Raw genomic sequence first — 24803 nt, 5'->3', positions numbered from 1 at the left:
ACAGCTCTCGCTGGCTTGCCCCAGTACAGTCTGGAGAGAACCAGCCTGTCAGCTCCTTCCTACTGATTCCTGAAAGCTCCCAGCTGGAGCGCCTCACAGCTGGATGTACTTATAAACCACAGCAGAGACACCATCATTGTCCCTGAGGGGTTGATCAATACAAATCAATAAAAAAAAGACTTTTGTGCATCCCAGAGCGTGTGGCAAGTCAGGTATCCTGCGGAGTGGAGGAGGCACACTGCCCTTGACTTTGAGGAAGGGGGAGACAAAGATGGCCATCAGTAAACTCTTAAAACACTTCCACCCAGAACAAGCCCCCAAAGCGTTACAGACTTCCTTGGTCCAGATTCTTGCAGGAAAGAGACGGAACACTGAAACTGAGTGATTTAGGGAGAGTTTATTAAAAGTTTATTGTTCAGGGGCGCCTGGGCGGCTCAGTCGGTAGAGCGTGCGACTCTTGATCTCAAGGTTGTGAGTCGAGCCCCACGTTGGGGGTAGAGATTACTTTAAAAACTAAAAAATAATAAAATAAAATTTTGGGGGGGCGCACCTGGGCAGCTCAGTCGGTTAAGTGTCTAACTCTTGATTTCGGCTGGGGTCATAATCTCAGGGTCACAGGATCGAGTGTCTCGACAGGCTCCACACTGGGCACGGAGCCTGCTTGAGATTGTCTCTCTCCCTCTGCCTCTGCCCCGTCTCTCTAAATAAATAAATAATTGTAAAAAAATAATAATAATAAATGTTAAAAGTTTATTGTTTACAAAGGTGTGGGCAGGGTTTGGGGAAACCAACAAGGGAAGACGTAGGGCGCTTGGCCTGAAGGGGTAAGGAAAATAGGGCAGTTACAGGAACCCATAGAGGACAGATGTACAGAGGAGGCTACCTGAAAGGAGATGTGGCCTTCAATAACCATGATGACCCAGCAGGGGTGGAGTCGGGGAAATAAACACCCGGACATCATTGTCCTCCCATCCTCTGCCCTCCTGCCACTGCCTTTCCATGGCCAAACCCATTCAGAACGTCCAAAAGCAAGGGGATCTGTTGATCCAGCCCATCGGAGTCTGGCTCCCGGCACACAGAGCAGGAGGGGTAAGGGTAGAGGGAGGAAACAGATGGTCTCACACACAGATCAATCTATTGGCTGGACCAAAGATGGCAAATATACACCAAGCACACCATATGCCCCATTCCACACCTATGACAGACATTAATAATCAAAGTGCCTTTGCCTGCTGGGCTTGGGCAAACTTTCACAAAATTTAACACGGAACTCCACCTCGAATCTGTTAACCTTGAAACAGGAGATGAAATATGCAGTGGGTGCCATTGGTTGCCTAGCTAATATCCAGCCCCTCATTCTTCCTTGCTAACAGAACCAAGATATTGCCCAAGCACTAACATACCCCAACCCTAGGTGAGAAACTCAGTTTCCCTTGCAGCTAGGAATGGCTAATGAGACATACGCAGAAGGCGACTGCATGGCTGGTACCGCTCTCCTTTCTCCCTTTGGACATCGTATGCCTTGGTGATCTTGAGACTGTTTCTGAGAGCTTCACTGAGCCCGCAAACCAATGCCACAGATGAAAGTTTCAAACTTATTTTTTTAATTGGATTGTAATTGACATACAATAGCCTATCAGTTTCAGGTGTACAAGATGATGATTTGATATTTTTTTACGTTACAAAATGATCCCCATGCCAGGTCTGGTTGCATCCATCACCACACAAAGTTATTACAATGTTATTGATTATATTCTCTACGCCGTAAAATACATCCCCGTGACTCATGTATTTTATAACTGTACATTTATACTTCTTTAGTCCCCTTTACCTATTTCACCTGTCTCCCCAACTCCTCCCCTCTGGCAATCACCAGTTCTCTGTATCAATGAGTCTGTTTCTATTTTGCTTTGTTCATTTGTTTTGTTTTTTAGATTGCACATATAAGTGAAATCATATGGTATTTGTCTTTCTCTGCCTGACTTATTTCACTTAGCACAATACTCTCTAGCTCCATCCGTGTTTTCACAAATGGCAAGATTTCATTCTTTCTTATGGCTCAGTAATATTCCATTATATATACACCATATTTTTACCAATTCATCTATCCATGGACACTTGGGCTGCTTCCATATCTTGGCTATCGTAAATAATGCTGCAATGAACGTAGGAGTACAAATATCTTTTCAAATTAGTGTTTTTATTTTCTTTGGATAAATACCCAAAAGTGGAATTGCTGGATCGCAGATTAGTTCTATTTTTAATTTTTTTATAAAACTCCGTACTGTTTTCCATAGTAGCTGTGCCAATTTACATTCCCACCAACAGTGGACGAAGGTTCCCTTTCCAAACATCTTGATATGTGAGAAAAGTAAATCTCTATTTGTTTAACCCACCGCTCATTGAATTTGTCTGATACTTGTAAGCAAATACACTCATAACCAACACAAAATGTCTGTGCCATACTTACGCTAGGGAGATCCCCTTTCACTCACACATGTATTTATTTAGCCCTGTGCTAATTGTCAGGTGAGAGAAAAAGTAGGCATAGTCTGTTTCCTCTTCAAGGAAACGTGATCTATATTTTGAAGGATCAGGAGGAGTTTGCCAGACAGATAAATGAGAGGAAGACACAAGAAGCAGAAATGAAGGAGTGTAGACAATGTCAGGGTGTTAAGTACTAGGAATCCAGCTAGCCGTCCACGATGTGTAACAAAAGAAGAAACCCATCAGTGTTGAAGAACCAGTTTAATTCAAACGCTGTCATGAAAAAACAGAAGCAACTATCTACTTGGAAAAACCTGAAAAACAGCCAAAGATTGTTATTTGCTTCTATGATGGGAAATCAAAAAGTGGTTTGGGATTTCCCAAAACAAACAAAATATTACATAAAACAGATATAAAGTGAAACAAAGTATGTTCGAAGCTTTTTACCTCAGACTTGCTTCCCACAGCTGAATTTGGGTCACAAGACTTGGGAGCAGGTCCATACTTCCCAACCTATCCGCTAATTCCTTCCACAAGCTCATCCTGTGGCCACACTGGCCTGCTTGCTGGTGGCTGAACACTCCCTGTGTCCATGCAGTTTCCCCTCTTAGAATCCCCCACCCCATTTCTTGCCGAGTCCCCTGTTCTCCCAGGCCTCGCTGAAGTCCCAGCAGACCAAATAAAGGTAAATCTTGGGCGACAGGAAGCTGGGTTTAAGGAAGACACCTCTCTCACTGGCTCTCAGGGAGCCCTGTTGTTCTGAACTCCTGCAGCGCTCACTTCAACAGGATCTATCTCGTTCTGACCACGTAGGGGTTTGCTGTTCAACCTCCTCTTCGCGTGCCGCTCCTCTGGTCAGGAAGCGTGCGGAGCCTCGGTGGCTTGTACCCCCGGCATCCCTTGCCGGCCCTTCCCACAGCACTCACATCCCTTCCCACTGGGGAGGGCTTCTATGCACCTGCTCTCCCCCTGGGCCAACCGCAGGCTATGGGTGTGGCACCAGGCGAGGGCAGGGCCCTCTGGCCATGGGAGTCACGGGACTCCGGCCTAGCCAATCATGGCCCTCACCTCTGGCCTCAGTGCGTGGTCCAAGGGGTACACACATGACTCAGGCCGGACCAATCAACATCCTTCTTGAGGCTTATAAAAATTTAAGGCGGGGGAGGGGGCAGTGGGAAGAAGGACGTCTGAGATCATTTGAGTTTTCAGATCCAGCGAATTCTAAGTGTAGGTTCACCCATCTTTCCCAGTTATGTGAGCCAATAAATCCCCCTTTTGCTTAAGTTAGTTGGAGTTGTGTTACTGTCATTTGGAAATGAGTTTTGACTAAAACAGATACTGTTACCCCACTGCCCAGCATAGGTCTGCAGAAGTGGTAACTGGAAATGCAGGGGCAGGTTAGATTATATTTTAAAATGTATTGGCTATGGTTCCATTTATATGAAATGTCCCAAATAGGCAAATCTATAGAGACAGAAAGTGGTGGGAGGAGGAATGTAAACAAAGGATTGGGTTGAAGCTAGAGAGTATCATGCTAAGTGAAATAAGTCAGTCAGAGAAAGACAGATACTATATGATTTCATTTTTTTTTAAGATTTTATTTATTTATTTGAGAGAGAGAATGAGAGAGAGAGAGCACATGAGAGGGGGGAGGGTCAGAGGGAGAAGCAGACTCCCCGCCGAGCAGGGAGCCCGATGCAGGACTTGATCTGGGGACTCCAGGATCATGACCTGAGCTGAAGGCAGTCGCTTAACCAACTGAGCCACCCAGGCTCCCATGATTTCATTCTTATGTGGAATTTAAGGAACAAAACATATGAGCAAAGGAAAAAACAGAGAGAGAATCCAAGAAACAGACTCTTAACTCTAGAGAACAAAATGATGGTCACCAGAGGGAAGATGGGTGGGGGGATGGGTGAAACAGGTGATGGGGATTAAGGAGTGCACTTGTCATGATGAGCACCAGGTGATGTATGGAAGTGTTGGATCACTATCTTGTACACTTGAAACTAATATAACACTGTATGTTAACTATACTGGAATTACAATTTTTTAAAAGCCTCTTTCAAGTAAATAAATAAATGTAAAAAATAAAAATAATTATCTATATATATCTATATATACATAGTATGATAATAGAAACCCAGAAACCAGAGGCAGCTGGGTGGCTCAGTCGGTTGAGCGTTGGACTCTTGGCTTGGGCTCAGGTCATGATCTCAGGGTCCTGAGATGGAGCCCTGAGTCAGGCTCCACACTCAGCACAGAGTCTGCTTGAGATTCTTTCTCTCTTTCCCTCCCTCTCTGCCCTCCCCCCCTCACACTCTCTCTCTCTTAAAATATAAATAAATCTTTTTTTTTTAATCTTAAAAAAAGAGAAAAAAGAAACCAGAAACCAAACAGATAAAGTTAAACTGTTAAGTTACAGGAATTTAAGGAACACACACATGTGTTTTGCCGCATAACCTGCCCCTATGTTTCCTGTCTTGGTGAATGGCAGTGGCAGCATCCAATTGCCCAAGTCAGAAATCTGGGGGGACAATTTTCACTTGTCATTCCTCCTGAGTTTTAACCAAACACCACGTTCTCTCACTTCTCCTCCAAATATCTCTCCAGTGACCCATCCACCACCCCCTTGCTACTGTCATCATCCCGATTCTCACCTGTTGCCTTGCACAGCCTCCTAACTTGTCTCCCTACCCCAGTCTCACCTCTGTCGGCCCCATTAGCTCTGCAGACTGCAGTTAGAGTAACCTTTCCTACAACGTAAGTCTGATCACACTTCCTAACTCCCTGTCAGTGGCTCCCACTGCCTACAGAAAAAAGTCCAAGCTCCTGGGCTCTACAGGCAAGTGCCTCTTGGCTCCATCCCCTGCCTGTACCTCCCAATGTCACATCCAGTGTATCCCCCATCCCACTTCTCCCTCCCTCCCTCTGTCCCTCTGTCCCTCTCTCTCTCTCTCTCTCACATACACACACACACTGTTCAAGCCCATCCTCGACCACTTAGTGTCCCCCACCTCCTCCAAGTGCTCTCTCGCCTCGTGTACCTGCTGTTCTTGGTACCTGAACTTCCCTTTTCTTCCTCCTTTACCTGGCAAACTCCCTGATGCAGGCAAGTCCCAGATGAATTTCAGGTCCTCCAAGAATCCTCTCCTGACCCCTTCCAGCCAAGTCATTTGCTTCTTCCTCTGTGCTCCTAAAAGCCCTCTTGCATGTCTCTATTATAATTCTAGACACATGGTATTATAACTGTCTCTGTGTTTGTCTGCCACGTAAGCCTGTGGTCTCCTTGCAGACAGAGTCCAGCCCCGCAGGGACAAGGCAAGCATGCATTCAATCGTGTGTTGTAGGAATAAATCTGCACCAGCAGTATCACAAGTTTAATTAGACTAGGGATGGTAGTAAGATATTTGAAAGAAAAAAAAATTGCAGGGAAACATCCATGATGGGATCAAAGAGATGAATGTCCACAAACTTCTTCCCTTCACCCAATGCACCCAAGAGAACCTCTAGTTGACAACCTAACTCTCCTTTCTCCCCTATCACCTGGAGAGACCAATTCCCAGACTTTCTTGGTGCAGGGTCTGGAATGAGCAAAGAAGGATGGCAGCAAAAGGGTCAAAGGAGGAGTAGAAGGACTTAAGGAGGGAGGTTAAATCACCCTGTGTAATAAAGAATAGAGAGAGAAAGAGAGAAACTTCAGGAAGCAGAAATCAGTAGTACTGGCGGAAAAGGAAAGAATTCTTCAAACTTTTGATTAGTGAACAGCTTCAGAGTGTAAGACAAAAGAAAACCAGCCAAGAGTCTTAAGTAGCATAGAAGGCACACTGCCAATGAGTTATAAACCTGGAAACCTGCTTCATGGTCTTTCAGAAAGATGAGAAAAAAGCTAAATTCCCTTTTGTCAGGTTTTGGCTTATTTGGACTGTGCTTCTGTAAGTGGTTCTAGAACTGGACCATGTGGGTCACAGTTGGAATAGGGTTCCATGAAGTCGTTGCAGTAGATGCAAAATGAAACCAGGAAACCAACTGAAAGCATGTCCTGCTATCAATAGGATGAAACTCTTACCCATTTCCATGGATCCTGCTTGTCTTACACTTGCTCATCCTGTTCTGTCTGCTAAGAATTCTGCGTCCTGGAACAGCAGAAACATGGGCAAGCATTTTCACCTGTCATTCCTCCTTGAGTTTTAACCAAACACCACATTCTCTCACTTCTCTCCCCCAAATATCTCTCCAGTGACCCATCCACCCCAGGCACATGACTGTCCATGGCAAGGCCACCCCAGCATTCAGGAGCCCCGAATCCTGGCCCCTGCTTTACCACAAATGGAGGTCTGACGCCGAGAAGGTCACTGTCTCTCTTTAAGCATCAGTTTCCTTATTTGAAAAATGAGGGGGGTTAGACCAGATGACCATCAACCAACTGTTCATTCCAGCTCTCAGATTCTATGATGATAGGAGCCTGGGCTGATACTCCTCTTAAAAGTCTCCAGATTCCAGCTCCCAAACCCTTACCTTCAACTGAAGGCTTTGGGGAGATTTTTCAGGATGGCAGGGAACTCAAGAAACTTGAGGACAAGAGCTCGACGGCTTTGGAGCAAAGATTGTCAGCACGCTCCCCCAGAAGAACTTTGAAGAAGCATATGTGCCCATAAACGGTGTTTTATTAAAGAGCAGCAAATGGGGGCATCTGGGGGGCTCAGTCGTTAAGCGTCTGCCTTTGGCTCAGGTCACGATCCCGGGAGCCTGGGGTCGGGCCCCGCACCAGGCTCCCTGCTCAGCGGGAAGCCTGCTTCTCCCTCTCCCGCTCCCCCTGCTTGTGTTCCCTCTCTCGCTGTCTCTCTCTCTGTCAAATAAATAAATAAATCTTAAGAAAAAAAAAAAAGCTGCCATTTGCTGTTCAGTGAAAACTGAAAAGCAGTCTATGCAGGAATATTTCTCCAAATCCAGAACCCATCACTCTGCATCTCTCCACCAGCCAAGCAACATTCACAATGGCTTTGTTAGAGAAACAGGGTGCCTTTGTTTGGGGTCATCCAACCAGCTGCTCTGGGAAGGCAGCCGCCCTCATCTATGCCCGGGCACCTGGATGCAGTCCCCTAAGCACCCTCTGCCCCGCAAAAGTGAATAAACCTCAAGCACCAGCCACCCGGGGAGGCTGAGGACTGAACTGACCTTAGCAGGATGAATTCCTCTTTAAGGGATTGTTAAATCCCTGTGTGTTCCAGAAGTTTTTCCGTGGTGTTTCTGACTCCTTTGTGTGGCAGGTCATGAGCATATTGCGTAAGAATGGCTAGGACCCCAGGAAAGAAGGACTTACAGGGCACGTGAAAATTGCATCATTTTTCCCACCCAGAGGAGTAAAGTTTAGGCTCCAGAAAGATTGCTTCAAGATTGGATTGAGGAGGGGCGCCTGGGTGGCTCAGTCGGTTAAACGACTGCCTTCGGCTCAGGTCATGATCCTGGAGTCCCTGGATCGAGTCCCACATCGGGCTCCCTGCTCAACGGGGAGTCTGCTTCTCCTTCTAACCCTCCCCCCTCTCATGTACTCTCTCTCTCTCATTCTCGCTCTCTCAAATAAATAAATAAATCTTAAAAAAAAAAAAAAAAAAAGATTGGATGGAGGAATGTGGCCAAGGCCACAGAAACTAACAAGTGCCAGAGCCAGGATTTGAACCCAGGGTTCTCTGAGGCCAAAGCCCATGCTTCTAACCACAGTGCTTTTGTGCCTCCTCATCTGGTTGTCTTGGCTCACAACCCATTCCAGCAGTGGAAAGAGCACATGGGCTGAGAGGTGGGGACTATGCCCCAAGAATTATAGACCCTGAGGATTCTTCCACTGGCTCCCAGACCAGGGGAGTGGACAGTAAGCCTTCCGAGCAGTCTGGCATTCATGTTTGTGGTCATGGCAGGCTGATTGGGAATGGAGGCAGGGGTTGAGGAGAGCCTTTCAAGGAGCCATGGAGAGAAATGAAAACAGACTTGAAACAACTGGGTATCAAATGCTGTTAACGATCAACCCCTGTTTACTCATAAGAATGAAGGACCAGGAGATTAAGGGAATTTGAAATCTACATCATGACCTATAAAACAGCTCCATTTAATTACTTATTCCAACTACCTCCTAAACCAGTTTTTCTTCCTTTTCCTTCTCATCATTTGATAGAAGTTGCAAAGAACTGGGGAATACCCAGCATCTATCTCTAGCGGGGCTCTCACACACTGTTTTATAATTATCCGTCTGTGTGACTCTTCCTCCTTCATTAGGCTGTGAGATCCCTAAGGCAAGGATCTTACCTTATTCATCTTTACATCCCCAATGCCTAACACATCATAAGGCTCTTGATCAATACTGTGGGAGGAAAGAAGGAAGATAGGAAGGAAGGAAGGGAGAGAGGGAGGAAGGGAAGGAAGGAATTGAATTGAATAAGATAAAGAAAATAAGGATCTAGGGCATACATTTAAGGCTTTTCTTCTATAACAACCAGTTATGATAGATACATGGTCTTGACTGGATCCTGGTTTGAACAAACTCTAAGAGATATTTAGAGGCAAATGGGGACATGTGAATATGGATGGTATTAGATGATACTAGGAAATTATTGTTAATTGTTAGGTATGCTAGTGGTGTTGGAGTCACATAAGAAAACGTCCTTATTGTTTAAAGATGCACAAGGAAGAGGTGAAATGGCATGAGTTATATATAATTCACTTGTAAATATCTAAAATCCTTCAGAAAACAAAGGATGGCAAATCAACAATTGTTAACTCTAGGTAATGAGTATACAGGTGCTTATTATACCATTTTCTCCATTTTCCTGTACCTTTGACATTTTTATGATACAGAATTCCAATAGAACAGTTTTCCAATATAACCACAGTGCAGATATCAAATTCAGGAAATTATCCTTGCTAAAATACTACTTTCTTATATACAACCCATACTCCAGGTCTGCCAATGGGCTAATATTGCCCTTTATACCAATTTTTTGTTTCCAGAATCCAATCCTGAATCACATTTTGCAGTTACGTGTCATGCTTCTTTGCTCTCTTTCCATCTGAAACAGTTTCTCGGCCTTTGTCTTTCACATTGATACACTGTTTTGTCGCATTTGCGCAAGTGTGTCCGTGACTTGATTCTCAAATCCTCCAGGATTCTGGCAGGAATGAGACCTAAGATGTTGTGATCTCCGCCAGGTGACACATCGGGAGGTACCAGATGTCAGCCATTGATTCGACAACCATGTACAGAGCATGTACTAGGGTTGAGCTCTGGAGCCCCGAAACTGAATCCAACCATGGCCTCACTCGTGAGGAAGACAGAAAATAACTTCATCCCAACCCAGTGGGAGCTGCCACAGTGGTGAGCAAAGCACTCCAGGGCAGAGCGCGGGAAGAAGGGAGGAGTTGCATTTTGGACGGGTCTTGAGGGCTGGCTAGGAGTTCCCCCATAGGACTGGGGAAATGGGCCCTGCCAGATGTGTTTGGAAGCAGTCCCCGGAGTCAATGGGCCTAAAGTTTAGAGACCGTAGGATGGCCAGGTTGGCTACAGAGATAGAGAGCAAAACAATAAAGATTCTTTTCTATAAAAACGGCATTCCCCACCCCCCACCCATGTACACCATTTTATAATCTGCTCCTCTCATTTCACAACTTGCTCTGCACATTTTTTCCACATCAACAAACGTAGCTTAGTTTTAGTGGATTTTTAAATGAGCCATTTCCAATGTCAGACTATGATTTATTTAACCAATCTCTTGCCGATGGACACACAGGTTGTTTCCAGTTGTTTTGCCACTTCGATCTTTATTCATTCTTCTCCCATTTCTCTGATTATTTCCTTGGGATAAATGAGGGGAGAGGCTTTTGGCTGCCAAGGTCAAGGCCGAATCTCAAGGACTCAGGATTCTCCCTGAGTCAGAGAGAGGGGCATTAGGCTGTCAGTTGTCTTTTTTCATCCCTGCCTTATCCCTGCAGCCAGAACAAAGCTCCTTAGAAGCCTGTTTCCCTGCCTGTGTGAGCTGACTGCGGGCCGATCATGGGAGTCAGTTTAAACTAACAACTCACACCGATTATCGCCAACATGGATGATTTAAGAGTCCATGGAGGCACACTGACATTTTCTAGACATAAAAGTAAGGACCTAGATAGACTCATATCCTATCCCAAGATGCCAGAAAGGAAAAAGAGGAAGAACAAAAGGGTTTAGAAGCCACTCTGCCTGGAGACAGGGAAGGAGATGGGAACTTCACGCACTGAGCACAACAGGGGAGGAAGGACCCAGACTCTGAAGCCAGGTGATTCAAATCTTGTAGTTTGGGCCAAGTCACAACTCTCCGAGCCTTGGTTCCCTTGGGTGTAAAACGGGAAGATAAAGGCTGCATAATGGAGTTTTGGGGCTGGTATAGCACTGGGTGGTCCGAAGCCCAAGAGGGACCCACAGGTGGTTCGACGGAAGAGACTTCATTGCAGGGACCTCTCACACAGGTGTGGGCAGGGCGCAGGGGCCAAGCAAGGCACCCAGGAAGCCATTACCCCCTCCAGGGCGGAAGGAACAGCAGAGGGAAAGAGTTGTACCAGGAGCCAGGGATTGCTCGCACCATGGCTGGAGTCAACGGATGCAGCTGTGGCCGGTGACATGACCAAAGAAAGAGAAAATGAAGAAGAAAGGCGGCATCCCCACTCCTCCGGCCCTCCAGTCTCCTGCCATTGTCTACCGGGGCCAAGCCCAAGCAGAAGCCAGTGGCGAGGGGCTCTGGGGGATGCAGACCCGCTCGGGTGCACATCTCTGTTTCAAATGTCATGGCATCCGGGATGCTTACTGCCTTCAGCAGCACGCCCAGTGGAAAGTGGTAGTCCTGCAAGGGCATGGTATAGCCAGGTCACCTGAGGAGGTCCAGCCTGAGGAAGGCAAAAGTTCAAATGGACTCACGTGGATTCTGGCCAGGAATCCAGGTAAACAAGCCATCGATTCAGAGGCACCCAAATGCAAGGTGTTGGAATTCATCTAACCCAGCACCCCCAACTCTTGTTTTACGTGGGTAATTTGCCTAAGATCATCTTCTAGCTAGTTACACATCCAGGACCAAAACTGAAATATTATGACTCCAGAACCAGCTTTTTTTTTTTTTTTTAAACCATACACATGATTACTGCAGCCATGCGTCAAAGTTGTCTCTGGTAGAGCCATGAATGCACTTATTCCTAACATTGCCGAGCCATAAGAGGTTAACTATCCCTGGTATATTGTGCCCAACAGAAGTTACGAGAAACCACAGTCATCTCATCTTTGATGGGCTCAAGCAAGCAGGAAGTACGCGCAGTCTTCAGAGCTCAAGGAATAATGAAGACAAATCTTCCTCCAAATTCAAAAAATACATCCTCAGTGCCAACACCACTCATACGATATTCACTTTCGGAGTGCTTACTTTGTGTCGAGTCCTTTAACGGCTAGGAAGACAAAACTGATACGTGCTGGCCCTGCCCCAAGTGGGCCCCACGGTGTGTGCCCTCAGAGGAGGTGTCCGACTCACTCTTGTTAAACGAAATGAGCTCGGTCTGATGCGGGAGGCGGACAAGTCAATAACAGCCACAGTGAGACATCTACACAGAGAGAACTAGAAAAACAGAGCAGGGGCATCGATTCAAACCTGGGGCACGGTTGGCTTCCTAGAACTGAGATGCGAGACACATAAGGGTAACCCACAAACAGGAGACGGTAGGAGGCGGGGTTCAGCAGAATCAATCTGATACAGGCTTAGATTTTTCTCTCTCCTCGTTTTCAATTCTACTTAACTGCTATCTGCCTCTCCTTGCAGAGCTGACCGGTTTTTACTCTCAGATGAGAGAACAACCTTCAGTTGTCCCACAGAAACATCCAGTGAGCCTGTTCTGGTCTCCTTACGAAAGTCACCTGTCTGGAAGGCAGGTGGAAAATCACAGCAGTTGCTCTCGCCGGGCCTGACAAGTATGAAGAGAGAGGGCATCGGCCTCTGACCAGGAGCAGGGCAAAAGGCGGGAAGAGGGTGGAGAAGGTCCTAGCAGGAGGCAACGGCTTCCAGTCCTGACCTGTCCTGCTCCCTGGGGGGCAGAGGGTCAGGGCCAGAGTCCCCAGGGTCACCAGGGGTAGCTTCTCCTCTCAGCTCAGGTTAACACGGGACAAAGGCACAGAGAGCGTTCACCCCAGAGCCTGACGTGACTCGGATTTCAGAACAGGTAACACAGTCACTCCTGGCACTGGGAGCTTATAAATCAGCCTGCAGCTGGGCCCAGGGTCAGCTGTGTGTCTCCTGGGGCAGACGGTGTGCCCAGTGAGTCCAATCCCCTTGGCAAGACATGATTGGCCTCACTCACCCTCCAGCCCTTTGCTCCCCACTCCCACCCTTTGCCTACACTCGCCTCCAGCTCCCCATTCCTCTTGCATCCAGACCTGAGCAAACACTGTCACCTCCACCTGACACTCTGGCCCTAGCCCCGCTCCTTGATCTAGTTAACCCCTGCTCCGCGGCCAGGTCACAGCTTAGAAATCTCTGCTTCTAGAAGTTTCCTACAATCCTACCTCCAGGTCCTGGGGAGTTTTAATCGACAGACTGCGTGCCCGTGTCTCCCACTAGGGCTCCTTCAGGGCAGAAACCAAGTCCTTTTCATCCCTGTATCCCCAGCACCCAGCACAGCACCAGGCCTGTGACTGACCCAGGCCAAGTGAACACATGAGCGTCTCTTCTCTCGTGGGAGCCACTGAGGGATGGATTCCAGCCAGCAGGAGGAGAAAGCCAAGGTCACTCCTCAGCTGAAGGGGCCCTTTGATTGGGGGGGGGGGGGGGGGACGCGGTGCGGACAGTGCTCCCTCTGCATGAAAAACCACTCCCTTCTATTTGCAAAGGGCTTCCCCTGCACCAACACTAACCCTAACCCTAACCCTCGGGGGTAGGTATTAATCTCTCACTTCCAGAGGCCCAGAGAAGGTGGGTTGCCTGCCACTGGGAGGTGGCAGAGAGCGGGCCGCCCTGGGTCCGTCTGACGCTGGTTCACCAGCAACGCTGATTTCCATCACACACACTGGGCCTCTGGCGTTGCCCAGGGGAGCCTCCAGCCTGAGTTCCCGGTGAGGAGTCGCTGCTTGGGCCCTTCCTGTGACATGGTAAGTACTGCCTGACCCTCCTCCTTAGTGGGGTGCTCGAGGCTCGAGTCTCCCCCCAGCCAGCCCGCACACACCCAGGTGTCTGAACCCCAGCCCGTAACCTGTAGGTCCATGTCCCTCAGGAAAACGGGGGTGGGTGACCACAGAAAATTCATGACCCGTGGTGGGAGGGTGGAAGGCACAAAGGGAAGAGAGTGGTATCACCCAGAGTCCATGAGCCCAGACATCCCTGACCCTTCTCCCTTCTTCCCGCCTCCCAGTCATACACGGGTGCCTTTAGCTTGCAAAAACTAACCGGGACCCAAGAGAGTCTGGACAATGTAGTTTCTCCGTGTTGGCGGGGGGGGGGGGGAGATAAAAGGGCAGGTATCCCGCTGAGCACCGACAGACAGCATCTGTACACCGTTAGGGCCGCTAGAACAAGGCGATGTCCCCAAAAGGCCCTTCTGAGGGCCCCGAGCACAGGGAACACTGGCTGTGCTTTCTGACCTGCACCTGTTGGCAGTCTCCTTGCGTGTGAGGAGTTCCTGCCCCCGACCTCAAAATAGAAGTTAAGCTCTCACCCAGCCAGGCTCCCTTGCAGCTGGGAGTGGGGCTTGGGCTCCACAGATTTGCCAGCAGGAGCCACTGGAACAGAAGCGAGTGATGTGAGGGAAGAAGGCCCTTGCAGCATCCATGTGAGGCCCGCTCGGTCGGTCGGTCGGAGAACGGGTGCTCGCGCCAGAGCAGCATTCCCGCGGCAGGCAGACCCAATTCCTGGCGCAGCCGGGGCCACGGTGGCGGGACTGTTCCCTCTACTGCTCGCTGGGGGCACTTCCTCACCAGATCTGGTCATGCATGTCAGTGCCAGGGGGTCAGCCTCGGGCCGGAGTCCCCAGCCTTCCCAAGATTCTCTGATTTACCCAACAATCTTTTGACACAAACATGAAAATTAAAGTGTAATGTCCTTATAAAAAGTATACATGGAGGGGCGCCTGGGTGGCTCTGTTGGTTAAGTGACTGCCTTCAGCTTAGGTCATGATCCTGGAGTCCCGGGATCGAGTCCCGCATCGGGCTCCCTGCTCGGCGGGGAGTCTGCTTCTCCCTCTGACCCTCCTCCCTCTCATGCTCTCTGTCTCTCATTCTCTCTGTCTCGGATGGATAAATAAAATCTTAAAAAAAAAAAAAAAGTATACATGGGGCGCCTGGGTGGGTCAGTCGTTGGGCATCTGCCTTCGGCTCAGGTCATGGTCCCAGGGTCCTGGAATCAAGCCCCGCATCGGGCTCCCTGCTTGGCGGGCAGCCTGCTTCTCCCTCTGCCCCACTCCCTCCCCCTGCTCGTGCTTGGATGCTCTCTCTCCCCTCTCTCTCTCTGAAATAAATAAATAAAATTTTAAAAAAAGTTTTTAAGAAAAGTATGCAAATGTTAAATATGCGGCTACGGATTTTTTATAAAGGGAACCATCCTCCATTATTACCCCCAGTGCACCCCCAGGGGCCTTCCCAGAACCTGCCCCCTCTCTAAATGTAATCGCCACCCTGACTTCTAACAGCATAGCTCCGTGGTGCCTCTTCTTGAATTGCATAGAAATGGGAGCACAAAGCAGATATTATTTTGCATCTGGCTTCTTCTCTGCGACATCGTTTCTTGGAGTCCCTGATGTTGCTCTCTATGGCAGTGCTCTGCTTGTGTTCCCAGCTGTCTAGTATTCCGCTGGAGGAGCAAGCCACAGTTCGCCCATTCTGTTGCTCATGGACACTGGGGTGTTTCTGGGTTAGGCTTATGATCAATGATGCTGCAGTCAGCATCCTCACACGTGGTGCTCCTGTGCGTTGTCGTGCTGGGCAGTCATATGAGGGGAGCAGAACTGAGGCCGGCTCAGATTTTGATAAGGAAAAAAAAGTGATTAAAAAAAAAAAAATCTTTCCCCCCAACGGCTGGTGCTAAGGGACACTACCACTGCTTCGCTGAAGTGTGACATGGCAGGCGGACAGGGTTACCACCTCTGGGCCTCAGTTTCCTTATCTGTAACCATAGCACCAATCCCATCAGACTGTTGTGACGGTCAAACTGAAGACTCAGCTGGAGGAAAGGGGAAGAAGGCAGGCGAACAAATATCGCTGTGGACAGTCTCTGTACCAGATGCTTCCCAAACATTAGCTCCCTGAGGTGTCACCATAGTCGTACGGGGTGGGTCTCCCTCTTCTCTTTATACAGTTGAGGAAAGTAGAGCTCAGAGGTTTCTGTGAGATCCTAAACGTGGCTCCGGGTCACCAGGCTGGCAGAGGGCAGCGTCAGCTTTGCCCATAGCTGCCAGACCACCCCCCCAAGTCCGTGCTGAATATACACAGAAGGTGTTGATGCCTCTCCCCGGGAAGGGGACTGATCCGCTTCCTCGGTGCCCCAGGGGGGCTCATTTGCCGCATGGGGACAGTAAAACCATTGGAGGGCAATTGTGAGGATGAAATCTGTTCACTGGGTAGGAAAGGGAAACGAACATTTCTGAGGAGAGCCAAATGATTTACACATACGACCCGAGTTAATTTTCACAACAGCCTTCCAAGACAGGAGCCGGATCCTTTCGTTCTAGCTAGGGCATTCGGGTGTCGTGAGTTGTGACTCCGAAGTCCCCGTGGCAAACCAGCCCCCACTGCCCTCAGGACTCCTGGAGAGTCCAGTTCCTGCCCAGGGAAAGGTGTCCCGCCGGAGTTAACCCTGCAAAGACGACAAGCTCCTGCCACTGAGGCCAAACCCATAACTCCTCCAACTGCCTTTGTTCCTCAGAACCTGAAGCCAGGCCCGCACCCCCCAACACACACACACACACACACACACACACACACACACACCCCACAGGCCTTGCGCGGCAAGCTCCCCTCCCAACCCCCCACTGCTATCAAGAAAGCCATTGTCAAATGCACACGCTCAAAATGCTAAAAGACTGCGTTTTTATTTTTCAAGGGCCCATTCCTAATCACAAGAGGCCACTTAGTCTGAGTGGGGCCCAGTAATGTTGATTAATGATTATGCATTTCTCAAGAGAGTGGGGGACGTTGGACTCCGTCTCCTGCCCCAGGGCCCGCCCGGGGTGCGCATTAATCAGGGCGACCACCGGGGGACGCAGAGCTGTGACCAGGGAACTTTGGGCAAGAGCGCTGCAAGGCCCCAGCACAGGGGTGACTCTTAGTGTCCAGGTACCTTTGCAGCAGGCCCAGCCGCCCTGTGCCCGGCCTCACCCCGCCGCCCTCCCTTCCCTAAGGGGCTGCAGGGTGTAGGGGAGTCACTTCCCTTCTTCAGTGCCCGGCTCACCCCTCCGATCACACGCCACGTGGTTGTGAATATTAATCAGACCCCAGGCGCCGCCAGGTATTTCATCTTAATGATGTTAAGGGTTGTCTTTAATTCCCTTTCTCTGTGTGACAGATACAGACATCATTAATGAGTGAGCGCTCCCAGCTCCAACCCCTAACAGGAAATTTTATCTCCATGTCTTCAGCTCCGCCCCCAGCCCCTCCCACCGTCGCCCCCACTCCTCTCTACGGGTTCGCTTCCTGCTGGGCTTGCGCCCACGTTTTAGGGATGCAGAATCCGGAAAAGGGGCTCAGAGCGACCACATTTCCCCGCTGAGGAAAGAGAAAGAGAGCAAAGGGGGAAAGTGGAGATTCAAAAATTTCCCTCTGGGGACTTTCCACGGAGGTGAGGCGTCGGGGGGCTCGTGCACACCCTCAGGTGTGAGGGACAAAATAGAGCAAAGCAGAATGAGGATTTTAAGAAGTGCTGGGGTAAGGCAGAAAACGGAGGGCTGGTACCCCCACACACCACGCCACAGGGGGAGCGTAGCATGGGACGATCACTTTGGAACTGCTAGTTTCTACTACTGCTGGATGTGCACGTACTCTGAGCTGTGGCAATTCTCACTTCTAAGAATTAGGTCTACTAGGTGCCTTACCCAACAGATATATGTGTCAGTATGTCCCCCAGGAGATGTGCCTGGGGAATGTTCCCAGCAGCACTGCTCCTTCTAGCCTGAAACTAGCCTGCTGCCCATCAGCAATAGCACCGAGGAGTAAATCATGGCGCATTCATACTGTGGAATGATCTACAGCAACCAGAATGAAAGCAATACAACTATACACACCATGAACGACTCTCACAAGCATCACATTAAGTAAAAGCAGCCAGACACAAGAGAAGAGGTAGGGTATGGTTCCATTTATAGAATATTCTAAACCAGGCAAAAACCAATTTATGTGGTGACAAGGCAAGACGGTGGCTTACCTCGGGGGCTTGGTGACCGGCAGGGGGTTCAAGAAGGCTTCCAGGGGCTGGAGAGGTCGTACTCTGATCAGGGAGCTAGTGACACAGATGTGTTCAGTTTGTAAAAACTCATCAAGCTGTACACTTAGGATGTGTGAACTTTTCTAAATGTACAGTATACAATTATATTCACTATTATTTATTTATTTACATATTTATTTAGTAGGCTCCATGCCCAGTGTGGAGGCCAACGCGGGTCTGGAACTCACGACACTGAGATCAAGACCTGAGCTGAGATCAAGAGTCGGATGCTTAACCGACTGAGCCACCCAGGCATCCCAACAATATTTATTTAGAAAAAACAAAACAAAAATAGCAGCACTGTAGCGGATCTGTTCTTTGGACTTCTTAGTAAAGATTAGAATGACCATAGAATTGCGTTGGTTGGCTGGGCTGTGTTTATGTGAATGTAATCCTGTGCTGCAACAATGCTTTGTGTTCTTTCAGCTTCATTTGCTGTTCCACCTAGGCCGTCAGAAGGCTTAGGTTTCTGAGCTTCCCTTGCGGGTAGTTGGGACCACGTGGCTGAGTGCTGGCCAACAGCATGTGGGCGGAAATGACGTGTGCCACTTTCCGCCTGGCCCCTAAAATCTCCCGCATGATCCTCCCCTCGCTGTCTCTTTCTCGAGGTGTTCACCATCTACCAAGGATTCAGTGTACTCTGAGGTCCTGGGAGATGATGGAGCTGCTGATAGTTCGTACCATGACAGACAAAAAAAGTTTAAAACCTTGCACTAACTGAAAGGACACTGAGTCCCTGAATAATGGCATGGAGCAAAACCCCCTACTCCTTCTCCACTCCCCTTTCTTGGCCCCACCATCCCACCTGCCTACCCACATTGGACTGTGATTTGCACAAGAAATAGATCTCTGGGGGCACCTGGGTGGCTCAGTGAAGCATCTGCCTTCGGCTCCGATCATGGTCCTGGAGTCCTGGGATTGAGCCCCACGTCGGGCTCCCTGCTCAGCGGGGAGCCTGCCTCTCCCTCTCCCACTCCCCCTGCTTGTGCACTCTCTCTCTAATAAATAAAATCTTAAAAAAAGAAAGAAAGAAAGAAATAGATCTCTGTTGTGATGTGCAGTGGGGAATTGGTGATTGCTTGTTACAGCTACCGATCTAACCTGACTCACATACAATACGCCTTTCAAAAGAAGCCCTTTGGGTCCTGGGTCTCCAAGTGGAAACTTCTCTGCCTTGCAAATGGGAGTGGAAGTGAACATTCTTAGGGAGAAATACTGGTTTCTCACTCCTTGCATTGCCACAGAGAGTAAATTTCCCGGGAAGGAAAAGTAAACCAGAAATTCTTAATTTTTCTCCCAAAGGGAAGACTCATGATTGGAGTCAAGGAAGGAACTGAGCTTAGCCCTTGTGAAACCCATTAGATCTCTGGAAAGCCACCTTCTGGGCTCTTCCCCATGGTAAGCTTATAGGAGTAGACACTCCTTTCCTTGCTTCGCTGTATCAATGACATGGGGAGGTCAGTCTTTGAAATTCCGGGGTTCCGTTTTAGGACATCTCCGTGACTACACTCGTGTAACATATCTTCCAATCCATCTTTTCTCAAGAATGAAGCTAACATTTTTATCTCTATCTAATAACTGTATCTTTCACTTGGCTCCAAACTGAGGAGGAAAAGGGGAGTGATTTATTGGTCCTCTAAAATCCAACAAAGATTAGGAAAGTAGCCATTCTCTATAGCAATGGCTCAAAAAAATGAGACCAACTTTGAAAAATCATTTTGACCAACAGAAGTCGGGGAAATTTCAAAGGATTTGCAAAAAAAAAAAAAAAAAAAAAAGGGAAGCAAAAAGGGCCTGAAACGAGGGGCAAGTTGTGACACTAGCTGGGACCCCTCTCTTGCTAAACAAATTTAAATCAGCCTCACTTCTGTCTTTTATATCAGGATCTGAGATTTCATTACAGCAAAGAGTTCCATGCCTAAAGGTCATTTGAAAATCGGATCTAGACTAATCTCTGAGGCACCCTGTAGCCTGCTGAGCTTACATAAGGATTCCAAAGTTCCATTTCTGTACTGTTTGCCAGTGATGATGGTCTCTGGCAGACGCAGACAGAGACTGGCTGGAATGCGAAAAGACGTCTAATGGTTGGCTTCTAAATTAAAGGCCTTTTGGAAGCAAAGAAGAGATGCATCCAGGTGATCTCAAGCATAGTGGTTCTCAACCTTTCTCTCTGTCTTGGGCAGAGTTTGATTGTCTCACCCGAAGGGAGGAAAGATGATCACCAATACCCCATCTAGACCAGAGAGAGTTGAGAGTGTTCCAGCCAAGAGAAGCGGAAAGGGCACCCTGCATTTAAGGAACTGAGAGGAGGTCGTTGGGAAGTTATTACAGCACTTTAGGGGGGATATTAGTTTCCTAGGGCTGCTGTAACAAATCACCACAAACTTGACGGCATGGGACAATAGACTTTTATTTTCTCACACTTGTGGAGGCCAGAAGTCCAAAACCAAGGCGTCAGCCGACCACACTTCCTCCGAAGGCTCTCTGGGAGATTTATTCCTTGCCTCTCCCAGCTGCTGGTGACATCGGGTGTTCTGTGGCCTCCTTGCTCCAATCTCTTCCTCTGTTTTCACATCACCTCCTTGTGGTCTTCCCCTCTTCTGTCAAATATCCCCTGTGTGCCTCTTTTTTTTTTTTTTTTTTTAAGAGGAGGGGAGGGGCAGAGAGGGAGAGAGAGACTCTCAAGTAGGCTCCATGCCCAGCACAGAGCCCCATATGGGGCTTGAACTCACGACCCTGAGATCATGACTTGACCTGAAATCAAGAGTCAGACTCTTAACTGACTGAGCCACCCAGGCGTCCCTCCCCTGTGTGCCTCTTATAGGACACTTGTCATTGGATTCAGAGCCCACCGGAATAATCCAGGATGATCTCACCTCAAGATCCTTAATTACATCTGCGAAGCTCCTTTCTCCAGATAAGGTCATATTCATAGGTTCTGGGAACTAGTACATGGACATATCTTTTGGGGGCCACCATGCAACCCTCTGCAGGGGGCATATCAGAATTTTGAGGACTATGTAATAATCAAACATTTGAAATACTGTTTGAAATAATTTGAAATAATAAACATAATGAAATCACCTTAATTTTTTAAAGTTTATGTCTTTATTTAAGTAATCTTTACACCCTCAAACTCACAACCCTGCGATCAAGATGAACATGCTCTTCCGACTGAGCCAGCGAGGTGCTCAATATTGTCTTAATTTTCTAGCCACAGAATTCCCCTGCTTCCCTGACCCAGAGTCTTGCTCTTTATCTGGTGAATAACTTTAATAAGCCTTTCCAAGATGGGTAGGTCTGATTAACTGCAAAGCTTTTATTTTGCTGAGTGTAGAGTTTTGGAGCCAGAGCTAAATTGACCAAGACAGAGGGGACTGGAAGACCCACATGGGGAAAGGATGGAGAGAAGGCAGGAAGCCAGCTGACAGCTCGAGAGAATTTAGGTTATGAAATGGATCCATTCCTTCAACAAATATTTATCCCAAGAAGGCTGTGCATGCCAACCTTTGTGCTAGGTATTGGGGATGTGAGAGTGAACACACACAGACTCGGTCTCTCCTCTCAAGAAGTGTGGGGACTTACTTATCCCTGTGATGTTCAACGCCAACCCTCTTCACCTTCTTCCCCCCAAATTTTCAGCAAAAATCCACACTGCTTGCTAATGCTCTGGAGATGAACTTGAGGGAGGAGATGGGGGGAAATAGAGGCTTGTTCCTGGGTTGGAATGAGGCAAAGCCAGAGACTCTTCCAGAAGGCCACATGTGGTTTACAGGCACTAGTGGGCCAACCGGGGCTTTTCAAGGCGTCCAGCATCTGCTTCCCCTTCTGATGAAGCAGGAGCACTTTGATTTGCTTTTGAATATTACTACTCCCCCGTTGCAGAGAGTCTTAATGGGACTGCCAGTCAAATGTCTTTCCCTCAATTCCTAGTCATGGGAGAGTCACAAGGTCAAAGGTAGGCCAGTAAGACTTGAGAATTGAACCCTAAAAGGAGGAACGCAAGCGCAGAATAAAAAATGGAGCTGATTTGGCCCAGCAGATGTGGTTCAGATTAGTTTCTGGAATCCCTGAATCCCTGGTACCCCTTCCAGGCCAGGCGGCTCAGCAGCCCCTTGGGGTCTGTGAGGTACTATATATCCTTCCAATAAATCCTCTTTCGCTGAAGCTAACTGGAGTCGTTTTTGGGTACCTGTCACCAAAGAACCCTAACTGGTGGCAATGATCAGGAAAAGTCCAAATCCCTCCCATCCACTGAGAGGTCTGGGCACCCACAGGTGTTGAAGGCATGCTGTGGTAACAGATGCATCTTACATCCTTAGAGCCGGGTTTGCGACTTCTGCATCACGACAGTTTTGATCAAAATCTAAAGTCTCCCTTAAGCTAACAGTGACTGCCCTTAATTAACAAGAACACTCACTGTACCAGTGCCAGACCTCCGCAAAAGGGCAACATGGTGAGAGAGAAGAGAGAGGGATCAAATTCATCTAGGTCAGATGAAGGCTTCCAGTGACAACTTGAGCTTAAGAAACATTTCCCGAGTGATCTTTAAACCTTGCACCTGAATTCAATCCCACACTCCCTGTGGGTCTTTCTGGCCCTGGTGACACGGTAGGGGGTCTCTCCTTTCTAAGCGCATATGCATTTGTACAGGCCACAGGGGAATTCCTCAGGGGAGACAAAGCTAAATTTATACCTTCCATTAGTCTTCCAGTGTTCTCGCCTGCGTTCAGTCCATACGGAGTCTCCTTTTGCCCCAATCACAAGTATCACACCCCTTAGTGGATAACTATCCATTGTAGACAGAAGCTGCTCGACTGCTTTTTAAAAGTATCTTAACTTTGAATCCAGTCTTCCCAGGATCTCCAACCTCTTCTAATACCCTCTTTCAGGGAACTAGGATTCCCCCGTATGAACAAGAAGTCCTCTAAGACTCCTGGGAGACCGGACCTTTAGCTCTCTCCCTTCACTGTTCAGGTCAAATTCCTACTCAACCCATCACCCCGTCCAGTAGAGAGAACACACCCTGAAGACAGGGAGCTGGTCCTAACTGCATCTGCCCAAGCACTACTCAACAGACACCGAGTTTTTATCATAGATATAATTTATATAAATATATTTACATAAAAATGTTTAATATTTGTAATTTATATATTTAAAAAAAATTTTTTCCCCTTTGCAAATCACAAGGCAATTCCCCCTAGGGATGAGAGAAAGCTAATTTATACCTCCAACTCAAGTTTCCGAACGTTCTGCCCTGCCTTTGGCCTGGCAAGAAAAGAATCTTCTGTTACCACTTCATGCCAGATGCTGCACTTTGGTTTCCATAACGGCAGGGAAGCTGCAGAGATCTTAACTCAGAGCTGGGTTCAGATCTGGTCTTCGGCCCCTTGTAGCTGCTTTATCTTAGGTGCCTTAACCACTCTGAGTCGGATGTTTCCTGACCTGAGAAATGGGGATAATACTCCTTATGTCACAAGTGGGTTCCCAAACCCAGCTGAATAGCAGAAACTTTAAAAACGTGCAGAATGACAGCGATGCAAGAAACGTGCGCCCTTAAAAAATCCCAAGTGACTTTCCGGGACAGGCAGACTGGAAAGCATAGATTGGAGGCTTACGTTGCATGAGGCAGAGAGATACCTGGCACATCCGGGACCCAGGTATGCTGCTGAAAACAGGATTCTCCCCTACCGAAGTTGGGAGGGTAAGGGGATCGTGTGGAAAACTGTTCTGGGCTTTCACCATACATGTAAGGAACTACATGACATGATCCTCTCCCCTAACCCCAGTGACACTCTGGAGAGCAAACAAGTCAACTGGCAAGAAGCACGTTTTCTCCGCCCCGCCTTCCGAGATCCTAACAGTGTGAAATCCAAACAGAGAGGATTAGATTCTTCCCAAGGTGAAGCTTTGCTATTAAGTTAATGCTGAGAATTTTAAAGGGGAAGGGACCTCAGAAACAGAGTTGCCATGAATGAAGCGCTGGCAACCAGCATCGCCTACTCGGTCAGTGTTACTCAAAGGCAGCTTAGAACACGGGGATACTGGTGATATGCTGTCCCCTGAAATAAGCAGGATCATTCCTTTCTTTCTGGAATTTCTCCAATACCAGGAGAGGGGTGCAGCACTGCTCCTGCTCGTCACCCCACCTTGTGATGAATGAAGAGGGCCCAAGGCCTGGCATACAAATGTGGATGGTTCATGCTCAAGAAAAAAAAGGCCCACTAAGGTCATGGCACCTGCCTTCTAGTCTCTAGGTTCTTCTATGGCAAGGGGATTAAACTCCTTCTGCAAGGTTCCAGGAGTCGGACCCATGGGCTACAGAAATGCCATAAAGCACACCACAACTGGATAGGACTCCTAACTCGATGGTTGCTAAAATCAAAACCCAGAGATTCCGCTTCCAGGAATGAATCCTACAGATATTCCCCGAGATGTGAACAGAAGTAGGTATTAAACAGGCTGTGTCACTGGAAGAGCAACAAATCCTGGCTACTCCTAAATGCCCGAGAGAGGACGGGTTCCAAAAATTACGTCATATCTAAAAGAGGCAGCCGAGTAGGTACGTGGAAACTTAAGGCAGGCAACCGTCAAGTTGTACATTTTAATTTACAAGTTTTACCAATAAAAAGGCTTGGTTACAAAAGGGGAGTTCTTTATACAAAATAGGGATTTTTATTTCACTCATTAAGAGAATCCACTGGCATGTCTTGCCTCACCAAGTCAAATCTCAAATAGCTCGCTTAGCTGAAATTATCCCCAAAAGACAGGTCACCCAGACAAAATTATCAGCTCCCTAAATGTGTCTGAGAAGAATTTAGTGAACGTTTTGCCTTGACCACAGGTATTCTGAAG

At 48.1% G+C, this 24803-nt stretch overlaps 1 protein-coding gene across 6 annotated transcripts in view; it reads right to left on the bottom strand.

Annotated features, from left to right (window-relative positions):
- The window catches only part of DERL1 (derlin 1), a 73491-nt gene that overhangs the window by 21177 nt on the left and 27511 nt on the right, over nt 1-24803 (bottom strand). Inside the window, exon 8 of one of the 6 annotated variants that reach the window (XM_064587945.1) lies at nt 6593-6623. The exons of the other annotated variants lie outside the window; for them this stretch is intronic. Coding sequence (XP_064444015.1) covers nt 6608-6623 — 16 coding nt within the window. The 3' untranslated portion in view covers nt 6593-6607. Of the gene's footprint in view, nt 1-6592; nt 6624-24803 lie in introns of those variants that run through there. 6 annotated transcript variants of the gene reach the window in all.

Source organism: Mirounga angustirostris, unplaced genomic scaffold (assembly GCF_029215605.1).
Source record: "Mirounga angustirostris isolate CCGP_5_RB_7025 unplaced genomic scaffold, mMirAng1.0.hap1 SCAF_4, whole genome shotgun sequence".
NCBI lineage: Eukaryota > Metazoa > Chordata > Mammalia > Carnivora > Phocidae > Mirounga > Mirounga angustirostris.
The sequence above is the reverse complement of the archived record's forward strand: the minus strand, read 5'-3'. Positions and strand labels throughout refer to the sequence as shown.